The 22,521-nt window shown below is 34.3% G+C and overlaps 1 protein-coding gene across 6 annotated transcripts in view; it reads right to left on the bottom strand.

Moving 5' to 3' along the window:
• Cop1 (COP1 E3 ubiquitin ligase) overlaps positions 1–22,521 on the bottom strand; it is a 197,551-nt gene that overhangs the window by 28,921 nt on the left and 146,109 nt on the right. For all 6 annotated transcript variants that reach the window (XM_074047399.1, XM_074047400.1, XM_020163713.2 and 3 more), the window contains 3 exons: positions 12,680–12,797; positions 10,187–10,311; positions 8,861–9,021 (listed from right to left, as the gene is read on the bottom strand). In XM_074047399.1, the coding sequence (XP_073903500.1) occupies positions 8,861–9,021; positions 10,187–10,311; positions 12,680–12,797 (404 nt within the window). The remainder of the gene's footprint in view (positions 1–8,860; positions 9,022–10,186; positions 10,312–12,679; positions 12,798–22,521) is intronic.

Below are 22,521 nucleotides of genomic sequence, written 5' to 3'. Positions count from 1 at the left end.
ATCTGACCCAAAAGCCTGAATAGGATGCAAATATAAATATATACAGATAAATTTATCTCACTTTGCCCTCTTCTTCCCCTATAACCAACACTGGTATGGTTAACAGAAATTGGAAATTTAAAGCCAGGTGTTATGGCAAATGCCTATAATCCTAGCACCTGGGAGGCTGAAGCAGGAAATGGCTAGACAGTGAGACCCTAACTCCTCCTCTCTCCCTCCAAAAAAAAGAGAGAAACTCCTTTAACCTGGGCAAGGTGATGCACTCCTGTAATCCCAGCACTCAGAAGGCTGAGGCAGGAGGATCTTGAGTTCAAGGTTAGCCGAAGCTACACAGCAAGACCCTGTCTACAAAACCAGGTGTAGTTAATACACTTAATCTATCAAACATCACAATTTACTAACAAAATACACTGTAGAGTATGAGTTGTTTACTCTCATGATGACAGACTGACTCTCAACAGTGGCTCTGTGCTCTGTCCAACATCACAAGAAAGAGTATCATGTTACTACTGCTAGCCCTAGAACAATAAAAATCAAAGGTCAAAATTTGATGTACGGTGCTGAGCGAATGCATATATCTCGCAACATCATAAAGTTGAAGAACTACAAGTCAGATTATAAATTAAGGGCCATTTGTATATATAAAACTTGTTACTGATATTATGAAGTAAAGTGAGAATATGCTATAGTTTGATATAAAAAGATAGAACAAAAAATATACCTACACTTTTGAACTATTTTTAAATATGTATGCAAAAACCGGGAGGACAAATATCCAAACATTATTTGCAGTTCTACTTAAGTGGTAGAATTACAAATCAATTTTCCTAGCTGGACAGAGTGGCTCACACATGTAATTCTAGGTACTTGGGAGGCAGATACTGGGAGGATGAGGGTTCCAGGGCAGCCCAGACAAAAAGTTGGTGAGACCCCGTCTTCAACAACAAACTGGGAGTGGTGGTACATGCCTGTCATCCCAGCTACACAGGAGGCCATAGGTAGGACTGCAGTCTGAGGCCTGCACTGGGCAAAAACATGAGACCATACCTGAAAAATAACCAAAGCAAAAAATGGGCTGGGGGTATAGCTCAAGTGGTAGAGCATCAGAGAGTCTACCTAGCAAATGTGAGGCCCTGAGTTCAAATCCAAGCACTGCCAAAAACCCAGTAACAAAAATCTAATCAATTTTTCCTATTCCTTATTTTCTGTAGTAGTATGGGAAAATGTAATACTCAGAGGCACAAATGATACAGTGAAAATAAAAAAGTCTCTTGAATAATGTAACTGCACTCAGAGGGTCCAAATACTGAACTTAAGTTTCTGTTAGGTTGACAAAAAAAGTTGATTATTTTGCTTTGTTGTGATTCTTCTGATAATTTGTATACTTTAAGACACTAATTAAAATGCAAATGTTGATACAAATAACCAAAAATCTCAAGCTTATTTATAAAAAGTAACTGACACATCACTTAAGGGAATGAGGGAAATAGCTTCCAAAGGACTTGTTCTGACCTAATAGTTCACTGTTAGTAACTTAGGTTGATGTCATATTAATATAGTTGTGTCATGAGAACATAGGAGTCAAGGTGAGACTGTACAAGTAAAATACATTTGTTTTACACAAATACATAAAATATGTTTCTTTTCCTGAAACAGAATATAAGTTTAAATGAGCAGGAAACAGTTTTCTCTTAATGTTGCCACCTATTTTGTAGGCAAAAAATTGTATTTTTGGTTGGTTAATTCTGCTTTCAGTCTTTATTAAAAAATTTTCATTCAATTAGAAAAAATTCATTTTTTTCATTATGTACAACTCATTAAAAACTTTTAAATAAAGGGAAATTATATCTAATATTCATCTTCTTTACTTCCACTACTACGATGGAAACCTGACAGGCATTATGAAGAGATAAACACTTACAAGCCAAACTCAAATCCCTTCTGATCTCAAAATATTTTGAATGTTTTTAAGTATGGTTGGGTAGTAATGAAAATTATCTGTAGCTTAATGGTATTATTTAGAATATCCTCTCAAATTACTTATTTTCCTCCCTTAAAAAAGGCAGAATTAAGGTAAAAAAACAAATAGTTTAAAGATTTGTGTCAATTCTATTTTAAAATTGGCATATGTAAAACACTTTAAAAAATTTATGAGGAAAAAAATAAAAGAACCATTCTAACATGTCAAATTCCATTCCAGTAAATGTAAAAATGAAGATAATGAAATATTTAAAATATCATTAGCAGACTCCATAAATCATATTTTATCTCATTTTAACAACATAAAATACCTAATGCAGCAAATGTTTTCTTGAGAGTGTCTACACAGTAGTGTTCATTAAAGTTATCATTTCATGTTATTTACTTAGTGATAAAACTAAAAGGGTTGCCTCAGTTTTCCACCTCCCTTTACTACTTTCTTGGCCCCTCTCTAGTCTGGACACTATGGAAGAAGACATTTGGCAGAAGGGAGCCACAGTCTTCCTGGAAGTCAGGGTCCATACTCAGAATCTTCTTTCCTTCCACTCCCAAGACAGATAAGAGTTCATTCACATTGGACCTCTTCCAGTCAGGAAAATTTTCTAAAGTGCTCTAAACCATCCAGCTAGAGGAAAGAAAAAAAGGAGAGGAAAGATAAAAGGACTAAGAGATAGAGAGCTGAAAGGGGAAGAAAGAATGAATCTCCTCTACTGTGTACTAAAGTGTTTACTGAGGAATTTTGGAAAGAAATAGGTTTGTAAGTATGGGAAGTCAATATATTTCAAGGACACCATGCTTTTTTCATTAAGGAAAAGGAGGGGACCATGTCTGAGTATTTTTGGTTTTGTTTCTCTCTGAAATGGGACAGAAACGGTGTATGTAGTGAAGTCTAATACATGACATATTCACAATTGCAATTATTCCCTCTAGCAGATGCTGGCGAACTATTTAGGACTCTTGGTTATTATGTACAATGCAAAATGTTCCCAGTGGTAGCATGATTCATCTGCTCCCAAACTTGACTGTTCATATAATGTCCCAAGGAGACCTGAGGAGCTTTTCAAAATATAGATCTTTACCCTTCTTTTCCTTCCTAAAATATGTATCTAAGGGTCTAAAAATTACAATTGTTCTGGTATTAATTTTGAAAGATCCCCAAGTAGTGATTGTAATGAGCAATCAGAATTAAGACCCATTGGTATAAGTAAGCTTTATTATAGCTCTCTTCTGCACTTTAATGGAAGAAGACTGGCTTACAGTACTATATGGCTTCTCCAATGTGCTAGTTTAGTGCAATCTGATGCTTTCTTTATACAGAAAAAAGACAGAAAGAAAAAAAAAGCTTACTAAGAAGTCAGAAAAGAGCGCCCATTTTAGATAAAACTTATGTAAATTAGAAAAAGACTTTTTTGATGAAAATAAAAATGTAAAATACAAATGTGACAGAGTAAGGGAAGGAGGAACATGTTATTTAAGGAAATATTAAGCAGACAATGAATGCCAATTCTTGTTTAAAAAAAAAATAGGCAAGTTAGGCTAGTGATTATATCCCAATGGAGAAAATGGTAATTTTGAAATAATCATATTAAGTACTGGTTCGTGTCAGGAAAATTAGTTTTCTTAAAATGATGTAGTCATGCTATTATCACTGAGTTTCAAGTGAGCTTATTAAATATTAGAATCTCCTCTCTATACTTCACCATTGCTTTGATGTATATTAATTACCATTAATCATGTAACAAACAGAATAAAGGCCATGTCTGAAATGTTCTATCATTCATTCCAAAAATTATGTATTAATTTTGCATTATATGTGTACAATAATTTAAATGATGTTATCAACTATGTAACACAGTTATATAGCTCTTACTGTGTGCCAGAAACCATTCTAAAATTTAACATACATTACCTCATTTTAATGTTCTGACAACCCTGAGAGGCAGACTGCTATTCTAGTCAGCAATTTACTGATGTGCACACTGATGCATAGTGTGGTTGAAGATGTGAAGCAAGGTCACAGAGCAAGTAAGCAGAAAATCCGAGATTTAAATTTGGATCATCTAGTTCCAGACTCTATGATCTTACTCAAAACACCATGAAGCCTTCTTTCAAGGAGTTTGCAGATTAGCAGTATACTTCATTCAACACATATTTTTGAAGTATGGGAATCATGAGAAATCAGACAGAGAAAAGAAGATCTGCTTAAGACCATAAAATTTAGTTATATATTTCAGAGTAAGTGTTTTATTATATCACAGAAAGATTTTTTCATTAGAAATAAACACAGAATAAATCTGTTATATGACTAAAAACAAAGGTGCTTTCACCTAGTATGAATATAATAACTTTGCATAAAATGGATGATAAGATAGATGACAGGCTTTCAAGCCAAGTGTTGCTGGTTTTGGTTTTAAAGGAGGGAAATTGTTATCCTGACCACTATCACTCTACAGTTACAGAAATTTTAAATATATTTCCTGCTATTTCAAGTCACAATAAGAAATGCTGCCCTTGGGATGATCAAATGCTTTTTCTGAGGATAGAATAAGTATACATTTTGGGTCACTTCTGATGATCTAGGGAGTCTTAAGTACCTTTTATAAGTACTGCCTTTTACCATCAGCTATTTGTTGGGGTTGGTGACTAGATAAGTACGTATGATGTGTGAGGTTCAGAGTTGAAAAAAGGATGAAGGCACCTGCAACAAAAACAGTGTTCCTATACATAAAACACAATCACTTTGAAATAAAGAAATTTACTGGCACACTTGTGACACTTTGTATTTTATTCTAGTGGTTGTGCCACAGAGGACTTATAGATACAGAACATCTCCTTTATCTCATTCTAGTTCTTAAATATAGCAATATTAAAACAAAAGTTATGATGACTGTGAGTGGTGGTGAACACACTCACACAAGAGGATGAGGCATGAGGACTGCAAGTTTGAGGCCAGCATGAGCTACTGAGCGAGACTATGTACAAGAACAAGAACAATGAACATATGATCTGAATCTGGGCTCTTTTTCCTTCTTCCTTAAGATCATTTAAAGTTTTCTTTAGTGTAGGTCAGATGATGGCAAGTTCTTCTCATTTATTTATTTCAAAATGTGTTTATTTTACCTTTGTCTTGAGAGACTTTCACTAGATGTAGAGTTCTAGGTTGGTAAATATTTTACTTTACACACTGAATATGTGACTTCAGTGTCTTCTGTTTCACTGAGAAGTTGGGTATCAGTCTAAGTGACAATATTTCCTCTTTTGGAGGAAAAGATAGTCACTTCAGTGAATGGTGTCAGGAAACTGGATATCCACATGGAGAAGAATGAAATGGTCTTATGCAAAGGATCACATCACATACAGAAATGAACTGAAAATAGAATAAAGACTTAAATATAAGTCTGAAATTGTAAAACCACAAGAAGAAATTATGATGGAAAACTTTCACAATATTGGTCTGGGCAATGATTTTCTGAATATGATCTCAAAAGCCCAGGAGACAAAAGCAAAAATAGGTAAATGGGATTGCACCAAACTAAATAGCTTCTGCATAACAAAGGAAACAGATAAAACAATTTAGGAATTGTGAGAATATTTGCAATATGTGTTAAAAGCTTCATTGCAAGCACTCATAAAACAACTCAAAAGCAAGTAAATAACCCAACTTGAAACATTAAAATGGGCAACAGATACATGAAAAAAATGCCCAATATGATTAATCGTATGGGCATGCAAATTAAAACTACAACGAGATACTACCTCACATCTGTTAGAATTTATATAATAAAATTATGAAAGTTAAGCATTGACTAGGATGTAAAGAAAAGAAAATCCTGTAATATGATGGGTGAGAATATAAATGACACACACCATGGAAAACAATATGGTAGAGGTTCCTCAAAGATCTAAATCTAGAATTGCCATGTGATCTGGCAATCTCACTTTTGAGTACATATTCAAAGGAACTAAAATTAGTATATTGAAGAGACAGCTGCATTTCTATGCTCACCACATCATTATTTATAAGACCAAGATACAGAATCAACCTATGTTATCCATCAATAGATAAGTAAATAAAATGTGAGATACTCACATTCATACACACACACACACACGAATACTATATATGCATAAAAAGCACAGAATTCTGTCTTTTGCAACAACATGGATAAACCTGGAGGATATTAAGCTAAGTGAAATAGGCCATACACAGAAAGAAACATATATGATCTCATTTTCATGTATAATCTAAAAAGATCAAACTCACAGAAGTAGAAAGTAGAATGGTGGTTACCAGAGGCTAGGAAGGGTAAAGCGAAAGGGAGATGTTTGGACAAAGGGTATAAAGTTTCCGTTAGACAGGAGAAACAAGTTTTTGAGATCTACTGTATAACATGGTGACTCTGGTTATTTCATAATTTTTGACAGAACGTATTTTAAATATTCTCAAGAAAATTAGGTGATGCATATATTATGTTTGATTAATCATCAGTGATTCCTACATGTGTGTACATATAGATATGAAAACACACTGTGTCCCACAACTATTTGTCAATAATACAAGAATACAGGATAGGAAATTCAGCCTGTATAGTATCTTTAAACTTATGAGGAGGTCAAGCCACCATTCACATGGATAGCTTCTCGGACCTCTTTGCCACTTACACAGCATATGCACTATTACTAGAGACAAGTGGAGGTGGCATGTGGTTTGGTTGCTTCAATACAGTTTTCCTTTCAGTCTTACTGTTTCACCTGTTGAGATGTAAGGTCAGTATCCCAACTCACAGCTCTCCTAGTCAAGACACAAATGATGGGGTTTTATGGTAAACTTAAAAAACAGTTTGCAACTGGCACATAACATTCTGTATTTATCTAATATATGTCCATGGAAATAATGCTTTAAGAAAGTAACCCAAAGCAGGCCTATATGTATTTAAGGTCCAGCAACAACATTAACATTTACTCACATGGTATATTTCACATCAGTCATTCTCTGCAGTTCAAAGGCTTACTGAATTTACTCCTTGATGTCTTTCATCAACTTTGTAACGTTCTTAAAAATAATCTCTTCTAATTTTTGCTCCTATTGAATTATATCTCTTTCCTTTTAGATCTCCTCTTGAAAATATTTAATCTTCACACTTAACCTTTTATCTCTTTGGTATTTTTCCATCATTTTGTCTCTCCATGCATTAAAACATATAAAAAGGATACAAAACTGCATGGCCCCTATTGACACTTTGTCAAATTATGTTAAAATGCCTGAATGCATCTGTTTATCAGTTCAGAACCAATTTTTTCCTCTTTTATTATTATTTTTTTTGGTGGTCCTGGTGTTTGAACTCAGTGGTTAAGTAGGTGCTCTACCATTTAAGCCACTTTGCCAGCCCTTTTTTGAGTTGTGTATTTTTGAGATAGGATTTTGTGAACTATTTGCCTGGGATGACTTCAAACCACAATCCTCCTGATCTCTCTCCCGAGAGATTACAGGATTACAGGTATAAGCCACTGGCACCTGGCCAGAAACAAACTTTTAAAGGAACTTGTTAAGGTCAGTAAAAGCCTTTTCCAAACTCATAACTGAGAATTTTCTTGGAGTGCTTCCTTTTCTTCTCCTGCAGTTACCTTTCCTTTTGCTCTTTCTGCCAGGTGTTTTATTAGGAAATAGGAAATTTTCAGCTTCATTATAATTTAATGGTATCACCAGTGTACATGCAGAGATCATCACGAACTGACACACTATCACCAGAGCACATGTACTTGGTTGATTGAAACTACCTACCCTCTCATTACCAAAACTGGAGGTTGAGTCACAGAATTTTTAATAAGACAGCAATGGAATGTATCTGATTACAGTTAAACCTTACCTGGAACTAAGATATTTTAAATTATATATGAAGTCAGAATTTTTTGTATTTAAAATTAAATTAGGGGTGGAGATATAGCTCAGCTGTGGAACACATTCAAGGCCCTGGTTCAATCTCTAGCACCAAACAAAATGAAACATCCCTTCCCCAATTTGTAACAACTAACACCTAAAAAGCTATACTCCCACTCTATCCTCCCATCCCCTAATGGAGATTGAATTTAGGGCCTTATTCTACCACTTGAGCCATATCCCCAGTCCTAAATAAAGATTGGTGTTTTTTTTTCCTTTTCTGTTACTAGAGATTGAACTCAGAGCCTTTTCTACCATGTGAGCCATGCCCTAAGTCCTCTAAAAGGCTATGTTTAAAAAGATGATATTTACATGAATCAAGATAGTAAGAGCTATTGCTCTCAAGAGTAAAGAGCTATTACTACATATAATTCATGGAAGAGTTTATATTGTAAAATTTATGAATAAGCAAAAGCTTGAGAAAATGTTTTTTAAACAACCTAGTGGTGTAATTTTCTTGTTTATACGTTCTTGCATAAGTGTGTTTGTAAAGAGCAATTCTACCTTAAAACAGCATTTAATTAGGTGTAAATACGAGCCATTCTTCTTTACCTACATCACATGTTTTCTTCTTAAATTCCACTCAGCTGAATGCTTACTATGCACTACTGCACATGATCATTAGGGAAATGAGACAGAGTGGGTGCCCAGGAGAAACTTCCAACATTAAAGGAGAGATAGAGAAACAATGTGATAATGGTTATAAGTGAGTCATGCACAAGACACTGAGTACATAGGAGCGACACCCTGTCAGCATGATACTGTTTTATTAATGACATTTCAATTACTATCTAAATTCCTGTTTCCTCTGGTGAATCAACACAGAGGCAAAAAAAAATGCCTATCATATATTAATTTATATCTTAAAATTTAACTATCTTTGGATACATAAAGCAGTATATGAGATATAAAGTTAAAAAAAAAAAACAGACGAAAACTTACCCCATCTGGTAGTGCCCTCCAGCACACAGCACTAACGAACTCATTTGTATCATCTTCTTTTCGGTCTTTATCCAGAACACTTTTAACTGTATCAAACTTAAAAGTTAGCAAAGTCTTAGATAGTCCTTTATAGTACAGGTAGAGGGAGTTGTTCTCACTTCCTGAAAATAAATAGTAACTTTTTTTTAGAATAGTATAATTTGAAATTAGAATATGACAAAAAAATATTTTTGAGATAGAGCCTTACTAAGTAGTCAAGGTTGGCCTTGACCTTGATTCTTTTGCATTGCCTCAAGTGCTGGGGTTACAAGTATGAACAACCACACCCAGCCAGAATAGCACATTTAAAAAGAAATTATCACTCAAAATTTTTGCTGAGCGTTCAATAGTCTTTTATGGTCAAATGAGAAAGACTAGATCTAGATCACAGGACCAGATGGAAATTACATGAGAAAAGGATTCTTGGACAAAAGAAATGGTTTACTAATCTAAAGCAACAACCAATGTTAAATGATATAACAATACTGATAATTCTAGGGTTGAAATTATTAGAATTGATAGTAGACGTCTATAGAGCCAGAATTTTGTTATTATAATAAGAATCTTAAATTAATTTTGAAAGATTACTACATACAGAGAAAATGAAAGCTGCAATTTTTATAAAGAAAAATTTGAATAGCCTACACAATTTATTTCCCATTATCCAGCAAAGCATTACTCTATTAGATGAGTAGTCTATAGACCAGTCTATAAAGCAGTCTGTCAAGGTAGGATAATTGTGGTATTTACATTCATACATGTGAGGAAAATTCAGTTCACTGAATAAAGGCCAAGTCATTTAAAAATGTTGAGAACTCAGATGTATCAGAACATTTGAGTAATATGAAGTTTGATTTTTCTACTTCTGATTTAAATTTCTACAAATTATCTACAATAAAAGCCCCAGAAAAAACAGGTCCATGCCATTCAAACAGAGTATTTAATGAGGAGAACTCCAGATAGGGGAAAGTAAATATTAAGCTTAAAAAGAACAAATGTCTTCTTGGAATATCAGTAGAAATTAATAGCTTCTGCCTTATATATAATATTTATAAATATTATATTGTAACAGAATAACTACAAAACACAGTTAAAGTTTTTATGCAAAATCATGTATCCAGAGCTTGTGTTCATTGAAAAAGGAACAGACTAATGCTCTTCCAATACAACCTGAGGAAAACTTCACAAGCCTATTCTACTTCCAACGTACATACCATTTCTCCACTGAATTCAATTACAATTACAGATATCTGTTTTAAAATTCCTAAAAAAGATGGTTTCACTTACCACAAGCTATATAATCTCCATTGGAAGCGAGGCCTACAAAGTTTTTTTCATTGATATGCCCCTTGAAGGAACGTAGACAGTATGGCTTCCCTACATTCCAGAGTTTTAGCTGGCTGTCTGTTGAGCTGAGATAAACACAGAGTTAGACCATATTTTAGTTTTCATGGTATGAAACTCATCACCACTACTAATTAAAGGCAATCCAGTTTTGTGGTTAAGAATGAAAACTCTGGAGCCAGACTGTCTGAGTCTGCCTCCTCATTGGCCTTAGTTTTTCATGGGTTAAATGTGAAACTTAGTGATTACTACCTTACAGAATTAAATGAAGCCAATGATATACTGTGAAAATTAAATTCATTCAAAATGCTTTCAATAATGCCTGGATATGCAGAAGTGATCAATATGCATTAATGGCATCAATACCATCATACCACCACAATCAAACAGTAAGACTGCTCTACTTGGAGTTGTATTTAATTTTAGGGAATGCATTTGTTTCTCTTGCTTCAATTTACTTTTCAACTATTAAGTTACATTGATATACTAATATAAACTATTTTCACAGTGAGGGATATGGTTGAGAGGTCTATTTATAAAGCAATATATCTTGATGAAAGAATACATAAATACAATTATTCATCAAAAATAATTTTGTATAAAAATCACTGGTAATCCTGTCATATAATGTTAGGACTTTTAAGAAAACAACAATGTTTTTCACTGATTGTATTATTTTTTTACAAAAATCAGATCATACTATACATATCATTTTGCATACTGCCTCCCCAGAATTAATAACTTGTTCTACATTTTTTCTGTAAAATAAATGTTCCAATATATTAATGACTACAATAAATCATCTGTTTCCTTACTATAATGTTCACTGAAGAGCACACCATGCTAAAGGTTTTACTTTATTTAAAGATTTACAAAATAACGTAAGTACTATTATTAGCGCCATTTTGGAGATGAGAAATGAAGCTCTACCGGGATCAGGACATTTCCAAGGTACCACAGCTAATAAATAGCGTAATCAAGATTCAAACCACCTAATTTCAGAAGATGATCTCCTAACTCTTTAAGACATTCATTTCAATTTGTGTTGCTCAATGATGTTGCATGGGATACACCTTTACATTTTAAAAATATTTTGTTAGTTTTAGTCTTTCCAAATATAAATGAATTTATTCTATATACTGCAAAGGTCTAAATCCTGTTCAGAAAAAAAAAAACCAAAAACACTGTGATTTACAAACACTAAAAAGGAAATAAATTGATTAAGATATGTAAAATACAGGCCTACTTTAATAAGGTCAACTAAAATTTCCAATTTATGCAATTCAATTAAGCACACATTTCAATTAATGAAGTCAAGATAACTGATTAAACATTTATAAATATGAAATTAAATAAAAATATTCTTGCCATGCAAACAATTACCTATATTTGACTCTGAATATTTAAATTACTTACTGCCCATTATTCTAACTACTAAAGATGAGATACATTTCAACTGGTACCACTTAATTTAAAGTTGCAAATTAATTACCCACAGTACCTCCCCTTAGAAACTCAGTTCCAACTTTATTTTTTGTCCTCTTTTGCAACTCATTCAAACTGCCTTGCTAAATTAATTCAATTTGCCAAGTTCTTATTTAGAGCAACCAGTGTGAAGACACCAAATATAAGGCACTGGCATTAATAATCTCCTAAAACAGAGAAGAAATCAAGTAAAAAAGAAGAAAGCAATGTATTATTAAGCTTACGAAGAGATAGTAAATATAAAAAAGAGAGACATTAAGAATTTACCACATAATATACAGTGAAGAGAACAAGGAGAGAGATAACCAAAATATGGGATGATCTATGTTAGAAGAATAGCTTTGCCAATATTTTGACAGTTGAGATTTACTTACCTAACTGTCATCTTCTTACTTTCAAACAATAAAAAAGGCAACTAAAAAACTTATGTTTCTAGTCCAGAAGGCTTTTCAAAGAATAGCTGTCAGGTATAAATAGCACCATGTAGAAAAGCTCTCTTCAAACATATTTAAAATCAATAAATTATTAAAACAAAAAATAAGTCTATGACTCTATACTGCAAGTTGATATGTAATAACATATTGGTTGACTTTAACAAATAAACTACTTCTCATTCTATTGCATCAACTATGTTGTTTCCCTTTTAGGGAGAAGCAGTAACAGAAATCCAATTTGAAGTTCTAATATAAATAAGCTTGGGAGTATTAGATAAGGGGGCCACATTAAAAACTAGTATTTACAGGATTTTACTTACAAATAACATATAGAAGTAAGAAATACAGATTGGAATATACATCTGTTTTAAATGAACAGGACATAAAAACCTACTATTTAAGAAAAATTATATACAATTCAATGTTATTCTCTACATACACCTATGATTACTTAACAAACTGGTAATTGATGTTAGAGCTCTATATTAAGCTCGCCCTCTTGGAGAGTAATACTCACGCAGAGACAATTTCCTCACCACTCACAAACTTTGCATAAGAGACTGCTTTTCTGTGTCCCTTGAACACCATGATTGGCTGTTTAGTGTTACGAAGATCATAGTAGTGGACACAGTGATCTAAAACAAAACAAGATGAGATAAATGTAGTGAGTGGAGAAATGGAAAGCAAAGCTAATTTTAACTGGTTTCAATGTTTTTCATTAAATGTTTCAAAGACAATGTCAAATCTCTAACAAGGAGATGCAAAATGGAGGCAAGGTAAGACCCTAAGCAATTAATTATCTTTCTACAGAAATGGTAGACTTTTTATAGGCCTGGAAACTTAAAAGCAAAACAAAAAAGCCTGTAATTAAATACTTAGAATTACATTACTTTGTGAAGTGGTGACTCATTTTCAGCCAAATATAAACCAGTCCATTCTACTGTTATTACGCCATTTATATTGCTATTCTGAATTTTCTTGATTTTGAACACTTATTGCATTTAGAATTTGAATTTATAGTTGTTTAAAAACAGCATGGTACTGGCACAAAAACAGACATGAAGACCAGTGGAACAGAATAGAGGACCCAGATATGAAGCCACACAACTATAAGCAACTTATCTTTGACAAAGGAGCTAAAAATATACGATGGAGAAATAGCAGCCTCTTCAACAAAAACTGCTGGGAAAACTGGTTAGCAGTCTGCAAAAAACTGAAACTAGATCCATGTATATCACCCTATACCAAGATTAACTCAAAATGGATCAAGGATCTTAATATCAGACCCCAAACTCTTCAAGAAAGAATAGGAAATACTCTGGAGTTAGTAGGTATAGGTAAGAACTTTCTCAATGGAACCCCACCAGCACAGCAACTAAGAGATAGCATAGATAAATGGGACCTCATAAAACTAAAAAGCTTCTGTTCATCAAAAGAAATGGTCTCTAAACTGAAGAGAACACCCACAGAGTGGGAGAAAATATTTGCCAACTATACATCAGACAAAGGACTGATAACCAGAATATATAGGGAACTTAAAAAACTAAATTCTCCCAAAACTAATGAACCAATAAAGAAATGGGCACGTGAACTAAACAGAACTTTCTCAAAAGAAGAAATTCAAATGGCCAGAAAACACATGAAAAAATGCTCACCATCTCTAGCAATAAAGGAAATGCAAATTAAAACCACACTAAGATTCCACCTCACCCCTATTAGAATAGCCATCATCAGCAACACCACCAACAACAGGTGTTGGCGATGATGCGGGGAAAAAGGAACTCTCTTACACTGTTGGTGGGAATGCACACTAGTACAACCACTCTGGAAAAAAATTTGGAGGCTACTTAAAAAGCTGGACATCGATCTACCATTTGATCCAGCAATACCACTCTTGGGGATATACCCAAAAGACTGTGACACAGGTTACTCCAGAGGCACCTGCACATCCATGTTTATTGCGGCACTATTCACAATAGCTAAGTTATGGAAACAGCCAAGATGCCCCACCACTGACAAATGGATTAAGAAAATGTGGTATCTATACACAATGGAATTCTAAGCAGCCATGAAGAAGAACGAAATGTTATCATTCGCTGGTAAATGGATGGAATTGGAGAACATCATTCTGAGTGAGGTTAGCCTGGCCCAAAAGACCAAAAATCGTATGTTCTCCCTCATATGTGGACATTAGATCAAGGGCAAACACAACAAGGGGATTGGACTTTGAGCACATGATAAAAGCGAGAGCACACAAGGGAGGGGTGAGGATAGGTAAGACACCTAAAAAACTAGCTAGCATTTGTTGCCCTTAACGCAGAGAAACTAAAGCAGATACCTTAAAGCAACTGAGGCCAATAGGAAAAGGGGACCAGGAACTAGAGAAAAGGTTAGATCAAAAAGAATTAACCTAGAAGGTAACACCCACGCACAGGAAATCAATGTGAGTCAATGCCCTGTATAGCTATCCTTATCTCAACCAGCAAAAACCCTTGTTCCTTCCTATTATTGCTTATACTCTCTCTACAACAAAATTAGAAATAAGGGCAAAATAGTTTCTGCTGGGTATTGAGGGGGGGGAGAGGGAGGGGGCGGAGTGGGTGGTAAGGGAGGGGGTGGGGGCAGGGGGGAGAAATGAACCAAGCCTTGTATGCACATACATATGAATAATAAAAGAAAAATGAAAAAAAAAAGAGTTAGAAGCACACAAAGATGCTCTACAAGTTTACATTTGTATGTGTGCTATAATATAATAAAAAGTTAGGTCAGTGGAGGAGTACCCAATAATTTTCTTTAAAAAGGGGAGATGTATTTATATTTCTGAGCAACTGCCATAATATTCTAAATACTCTTAATAATTTGAAGAGTTAGGATATGGTCCTATTGCTATTTCTTTTCTTTCCCCCTAAACTTTTTAAAATTTATTTTTCTTTTTAAAAATTTTATTATCATATAATAGTTGTATAGGGGGATTCATTTTTATATTTACATATTTGCTTACAATATATCTTAGATTTACCCCCTCCATCATTCTCCTTTTCCCTTAAACTTTTAATGTGAAAAACTTCAAACCCATAAAAACAACAAAAAGCAATGCAATGAATAATCTTTTCAATCTAGACCCACCAATTATAAATGTTTCAACATTGCTTTATCCTTACCCTACACACACACAGATACACTTAAACTACCTTTACCCCTAAACATCTGAAAGTTTCAAGAGTCAGGATATTTTACCTTTAAAATCTTTAGGAAAAAGTACAAATGGCCAAAAGACACATGTAGAAATGCTTAACATCCCTGGTCATAAAGGAAAGGGAAATCAAAATCATATTAAGAGTTCACCTTCCTCCTATTAGAATAGTTATTATCAAGAACACAAACAATGTTGGTGAGGATGTGGAGAAAAAGGAATTCTTTTTGGTGGTAATGTAAATTAGTAAAACCATTATGGAAAGCAGTACAGAGGCTCCTCAAAAAATGGGATGAAACAATTCGGGTTATAATACACATGTACATGGATGTATCACAATGAAACTCTCTGAATAGTTACCTTATACAAACAAAAATGTCTTTTCTCAAAAATGGAGAACAGGAAGGTAAAACAGGTCCTGTGTGGGAGCTGGCACCAGTGGGAAGGGGAAGGATGTATGGAAAGGGTCTAGGAGGGTGAATATTGTGGAAATATTATGTACTTGTGTACGTGCACTACATTACTATGTCAAAACCCAAACTAGAGTCAGAATTTCAATTAACATATGGGAAAAAGTTTCATATACTATTTAACCAAAGGACCTTTCATAGTTGGTATACTTATAACTTCACTATTACTAGCATAGTGTTTTAGTTTGAAAGTAGAGATTGTAGAAAAAAATCTAAATTAAAAAATTATTTAAATATATTCACATGAACATACTTAATGTGACTGCTACTATAGGAAAAGTTATGGGAACTATTTTATGAGTGTACCCATATTTTGGTAAAATACTACCAAATATATACATGTTTTATAGCTACTATGAAGGAGTATTTAATCAGGTTTCATTTCCCTTCACTAAGAGGTCATTCGTAGGGCTGGGGAAGTGGCAGTGCTTGTTAGGTGTGCACCAGGCCATGAGTTTGAGATCCAGCACCACAAAAAATCATTCTTGTGAGTGCTCTTTCAACTTTTTTGAAGGTAGTTTTGAAAGTATTTTCTCCTTTTCCTTAAAGTAGAGGAAGTGTTCGTATTTACTTTCATGTTTTATGGGTACAGAAATTATTTACAGAAAGAAGTATTGTTTGATTTGAGGTGAAAAATAGAACCCAAAAGAAAATGAAAAGTAGAAGCATCAAGTCACACTCATTTTTGAAATGCTTCACTACAGATTGTCCCAACCTCCAAACTTCCTGGCAACCACTAGATGTGTCAATCACTGTCTATTTTCATCAATGCATGTCCAGATAAAGCACTACTGGGTGCTAATTTAGCTACTTAATTACTTACTAATTATTTCAGTAAGAAGAGGTTGTGCTGCTTAGTTATAATCTTTACCTCAGACCATTGGACACTTAAAAAACTCCATCCTAGAGGTAAATAAATATATTTGAAAAAAATTAAATCATAAAAACCCAGAGGAAATCTCACCTTACTCATAGCCCTATGAATTTAGTAAGTTTACAATCAGAAATTCAAACCCAGCATTGGTTTTATACTCTAAAAATTTCTTCAAAAATAGTAGGCAGTAAATACTGCTTTTCATTTATTAAAAAAACATGCAATTATTGAGAATTTTATCACATGCAGTGCTAAGGGATATCATGGGGCATACAATGATAAGCAGGAAAAGTTGCTTGTACATTCAGGTATGAGAATAAACACAACCAAGCACCTATTAAATAAATATGGATTAAATGGCAAAAATGGGACAAAGAGGAAAGTTAATAATTAGGTGAATCTCCTTGACATAGGGTTTTCAGAAAGGCTTCTGTGAGGCTATGAGGAGATGTTAGAGATCAGCTGTGCAGCAGAGGAAGAGTGTCTAGTGCAAAGGAAATAGCAAAGGGAGAGCAATATGGAGGATGATAGAAAATGAAGGTAGAGGAGTTTAGAAGAAATCTGAGAATCTGAGGACAGAGGATGGAGACAGGGGATATGTATGGTTAACTTTTTTTTTTTTTTTTGAGATAGGGCCCTGCTATTGAAGGCCAGGGCCAGTTAGGCCTGGACTGAAATCCTCCTGCCTCAGTATCCAGAGTGCTGGGATTACAGATGTGCACCACCATACCCAGCTTGAACGGTTAACTTCGCTATCTGCATAACAGATCAAAGGATTCTAGTTAAGGGAACTGAACTAGGAACAATGGCAAGATGGCAAAGGAGTGATATTGCCCTCCACTTCTGCTTGCAGATATACCCTATTAAACATCAATTCGCTGATGTAACTCCTCACAGAACTGCTAAGATATGAAGGGCTAGCAGCAAAGCATCAACAGTCCACAACTGTGCAGTAACTGTAGTCAAAACAGATTAATGGAATGGTGGTGGGCCCAAAAGCCATAGCAGGCATGCCACAAAAGTGGGCACACTACAGAAGCCTGAGTATTTCACCCATGGAATCTAACTTGCAGAGAAACCAGTAACACCAGTAGAAGTAGAAACACCTACATAAAAACCCCACTGAAACAAAAGATACAGTCCCCTTGGTTCAACAGACATGGCTACTATCCACAGTAACATCTGAGAAACTGATGGCATGCATCTTAGCAGTGGGACAGAAGAACAGTTCAGTGGCTTCCAACATGGGAAAGGACCACCACTGCATCATGAAACAGACCATATGTTCTTTGGAGTCTTGGGAGGAGAACTACAAGTTTTGTGGGAACTGTGGAAGACTTGGGGTCTGAGGGTCCAGACTATGGAGCCAAACACATCCAGTCTACTGAAAAGAAAATACATCACAACTCAGTCTTATATAATCTTTGAGAAATACCTAACACAGATGATGTAAAGCTCCAATAAAAACTCTGGACTCAGATGTATAAATGTGAGGATAGAAAAACAAGTCAACAACTACAATAGTCATCAACTACACAAGAAAGGATTTAAATGATAGTGAAGTGGAAGAAATTTCAAAAACAAATTAAAAAAATGACAAGAATGATCAATGAAAATGAAGAGATGTGTAATTAACTGAATGAATTCAAACATAACAGAAAGAACAGCTAACTGAATTCAAGGAAAATTCAAATAAACAGCTGAATGAAACAAAGATAATACAGGATATGAACAATAAATTCAGCAAAGATACAGAACTAATGAAATAAATCAAATTGAAATGTGAAAATGGAAGACTTTTATTTCCCAAATAAAAGCCTCAATTGAAAGTCTTGCTAAAAGAATGAAGCAGGTTGAAAATAGAGCATCAGGAATTGAATCTAAAGTAGAACAATCAGATATATCAATCAAAGAAAATGAAAAAATACTAAGAAAACATGAGTGAAACATGGAAGACCTCTGGGACACCATCAAAAGACCAAATCTACAAATCATGGGTATAGAAGAAGGAGAAAAGATACAAACTAAAGGCATAAATAACTTAGTCAGTAAAATAATAGAAGAAAATTCTAATCTCCAAAAAAGTGAGGGTCATCCAGTTACAGAAGGCTTTCAGAACAGTCAAGAGACAAGAAACACCCCCAGATACATACATTATAATTAAAACACTAAATATAAAGAAAAAAGAAAGAATACTGAAAACTTCAAAAGAGAAGTAAAAAGTCTCTTGTAAAGACAAACCCATCAGAATAAGAACAGGCTTCTCAACACAAACTCTAAATGCATGAAAGAAAATGACTGTCAACCTAGATTAGTGTGTTAAGCAAAACTATCCTTCATAATTGAAGGAGAAATAAATCCTTCCATAATAAATGAAAATTAAAGGAATTCATGACCACCAAACTAGCACTGCAAAAGATACTTAAAGGAATCCTACACACAGAAGAGGAAGATAGGTACAACCAGGAAAATACAAGAAAGAATAAAACCCACTAGATGGGTAGATTAGCAAATGAAAAAAGTAAATGCAAAAACAACAAAATGACAGGAAATACTATATACCTTTCAATATTAGCACTAAATGTAATGGCTCTTGATTCTGCAAACAAAAGACGTAAAGGTGAGTTGAACTAAGAAGGAAGACCACTACATCTCACTGACAAAATCAAATACTGGCATGGTAAAAGGGTAGAAAAAAATCTTCTAAGCAAGTTAACCCTGAAAACAGGCAAGAGTAGGTAAACTCATATCTGATAAAGCATACTTCAGATGAAAATTACTCAGGAGAGACAAAAAGGTCACTTCATGTTAAGAAAGGGAAAAAATTCATCAAGAGGAAATAATAACTGTTAACATATATATTCCAAATGTTGGTGCACCCAACTATACTAAACAAACATTACTGGACTTTAAAAAGCACACACAGACAGAAAAACAGTAACAGTGGGAGACTTCAATATCTCACTCACAACAATAATGAAACAAAATCAGACAAAAAAAAAAGTCAACAAAGAACTCTCAGAACTGATACAGCATATCTCACAGCACCTGTACAATACACACTCATCTTAATAGACTGCAATGGAATGAAACTAGAAATCAATGATGAGAGAAACTACATAAAACACTCAAAACACATGGAGACTGAATACATTGCTTAATGACCAGTGAATTATTAAAGAAATATCAGGGAAATAAAGTCCCTAGAACCTAATGAAAATACAGCCTACTAAAACTTTCAGGATACAGGAAATGGCAGGGCCAAGAAGAAAGTTTATAGCTTTCAGCACCTTTGAAAAAAAAAAAAAAGGAAAATAAAAGCCTGACGAGCTCTCAAATAAGTAAACTAATGATACATCTTAAACTCTTAGTAAAACAAGGACAAGTAAATCCTCAGAAAAGCCAAAAAAGGAGGGAGAAGATCCACATCAACAAAATTATAGATGTAAAAGAGGATATCACAATCAACAACAATGAAATCCAGTTATCAAGGAATACTTCCAAAACTTATGTTCTAATAAATTGGAAATTCTAGATGAAATGGTAAGTTTCTAGAGAAATACGAGGCTCAGGACCACATGGATTCATACCTGAATTTTATCAAACCTTTAAAGAAGAACTAATGCAACTGCTACTCAAATTATTCCATGAAACAGAAAGGGAAGGAACACTACCAGACTCATTTTATGAAGTCATTATTACCCTAATACCAAAACCAGGTAAGGACATACCAAAGAAAGAAGATTATAGATCAATTTCTCTGAAGAATACAGATGCAAAATTCTCAATAAAATACTTACACATTGAATTAAACAGCGCTCAATCAAATACTTGCACAGTGAATTAAACAACACATTAAAAAAGATCAGACACCACCATGATCATGTCAGTTTCATTCTAGGAATGCAAGGATGGCTCGATGTGCATACATCAATAAATAAAATACACCACATAAACAGAATAAAGGGCAAATATCACAGGGTCATTTTAACAGTTACAGAAAAGGGCTGTGACAAAATTCAACTATCGCTTCATGATAAAAGCCCTGAAGGAATTATGAATAGAAGGAAAATTCCTTGACAAAATAAAGGTTATATATGACAAACCTATAGCCAACATCATACTAAATGGGGAAAAAACTGAAAGCATTTCCAATCAAGGAGACAAGGGTGTCCACTCTTTCCACTCTTATTCAACATAGTATTGAAATTCCTTTTTATGCAGCTATGAAGAAGAACAAAATGTTATCATTCGCTGGTAAATGGATAGAATTGGAGAACATCATTCTGAGTGAGGTTAGCCTGGCCCAAAAGACCAAAAATCGTATGTTCTCCCTCATATGTGGACATTAGATCAAGGGCAAACACAACAAGGGGATTGGACTATGAGCACATGATAAAAGCGAGAGCACACAAGGAAGGGGTGAGGATAGGTAAGACACCTAAAACACTAGCTAGCATTTGTTGCCCTTAACGCAGAGAAACTAAAGCAGATACCTTAAAGCAACTGAGGCCAATAGGAAAAGGGGAACAGGTACTAGAGAAAAGGTTAGATCAAAAAGAATTAACCTAGAAGGTAACACCCACGCACAGGAAATCAATGTGAGTCAATGCCCTGTATAGCTATCCTTATCTCAACCAGCAAAACCCCTTGTTCCTTCCTATTATTGCTTATACTCTCTCTACAACAAAATTAGAAATAAGGGCAAAATAGTTTCTGCTGGGTATTGAGTCGGGGGGAGAGGGAGGGGGCGGAGTGGGTGGTAAGGGAGGAGGTGGGGGCAGGGGGGAGAAATGAACCAAGCCTTGTAGGCACATATGAATAATAAAAGAAAAAAAAATTTGTATAATGCAAGAGATCAAAAAAAAAAAAAAAAGAAAGAAAAAAGAAATTCCTTTCCAGAGCAATAAGGCAAGAGAAAGAAATAAAAGGGATACAAATAAGAAAAGAAGAAACTAAATTACCCTTATTTGCAGACAATACATGATTCTGTACTTAAAAGGACCTCAAACAAACAAACGAACAAAAAACTTTTGGGAAAGTAGCAGGATACAGTATTAACATACAAAAATTAGTAGCTTTTCTATATACTACCAACAAACAGGCAAAGAAATAAATCAGGAAAAATATCCCATTCACAATAGCTTCTAAAAACAAAAATTTAGGAATAAACTAGAAGTGAAAGACTTCTAAAACAAAAACTATAAAACATTGTAGAAAGAACTGAAAGACACCAGAAGATGGAAAGATTTCCCATGCTTATGGATTGGCAGAATTAACATTGCAAATTGGCTATACTACTGAAAGCAATCCCTATCAACATCCCCATGTTATCCTTCAGAGAAAGAGAAAATTCCCGTGATAGCACAGAAGAACCTGAATATATTAAAAGTAATCCTGAGCAAAAAAGAGCAATGCTGGATGTATAACAATTCTGGGATTCAAATTATACTATAGAGTCATAGTAACAAAACATCATGGTATTGGTACAAAAACAGACATGAAGACTAATGGAACAGAAGACCTCAAAATAATCTCATACAGCTCTAGCCACCTGATTTTCGACAAAGGAGCCAAAAACTCACTTTGGAGAAAAGATAGTTTCTTCAACAAATGGTGCTGGGAAAATTGGTTATCTACATGTAAAAGATTGAAAACTAGATACCTATTTCTCACCCTATGTAAAAATAAATCCAAAATGGATCAAAGATCTTAATATGTATGACCTGAAACTTTGAAACTACTGTAAGAAAACATAGAGAAAACTCTTGAAGACATAGGTACAGGCAATTGTTTCCTAAACAGGGCTCCAATCACCCAGT

The sequence above is a fragment of the Castor canadensis genome, chromosome 11 (assembly GCF_047511655.1).
Source record: "Castor canadensis chromosome 11, mCasCan1.hap1v2, whole genome shotgun sequence".
Classification (NCBI taxonomy): domain Eukaryota; kingdom Metazoa; phylum Chordata; class Mammalia; order Rodentia; family Castoridae; genus Castor; species Castor canadensis.
This window is presented reverse-complemented; position numbering and strand designations above follow the sequence as displayed.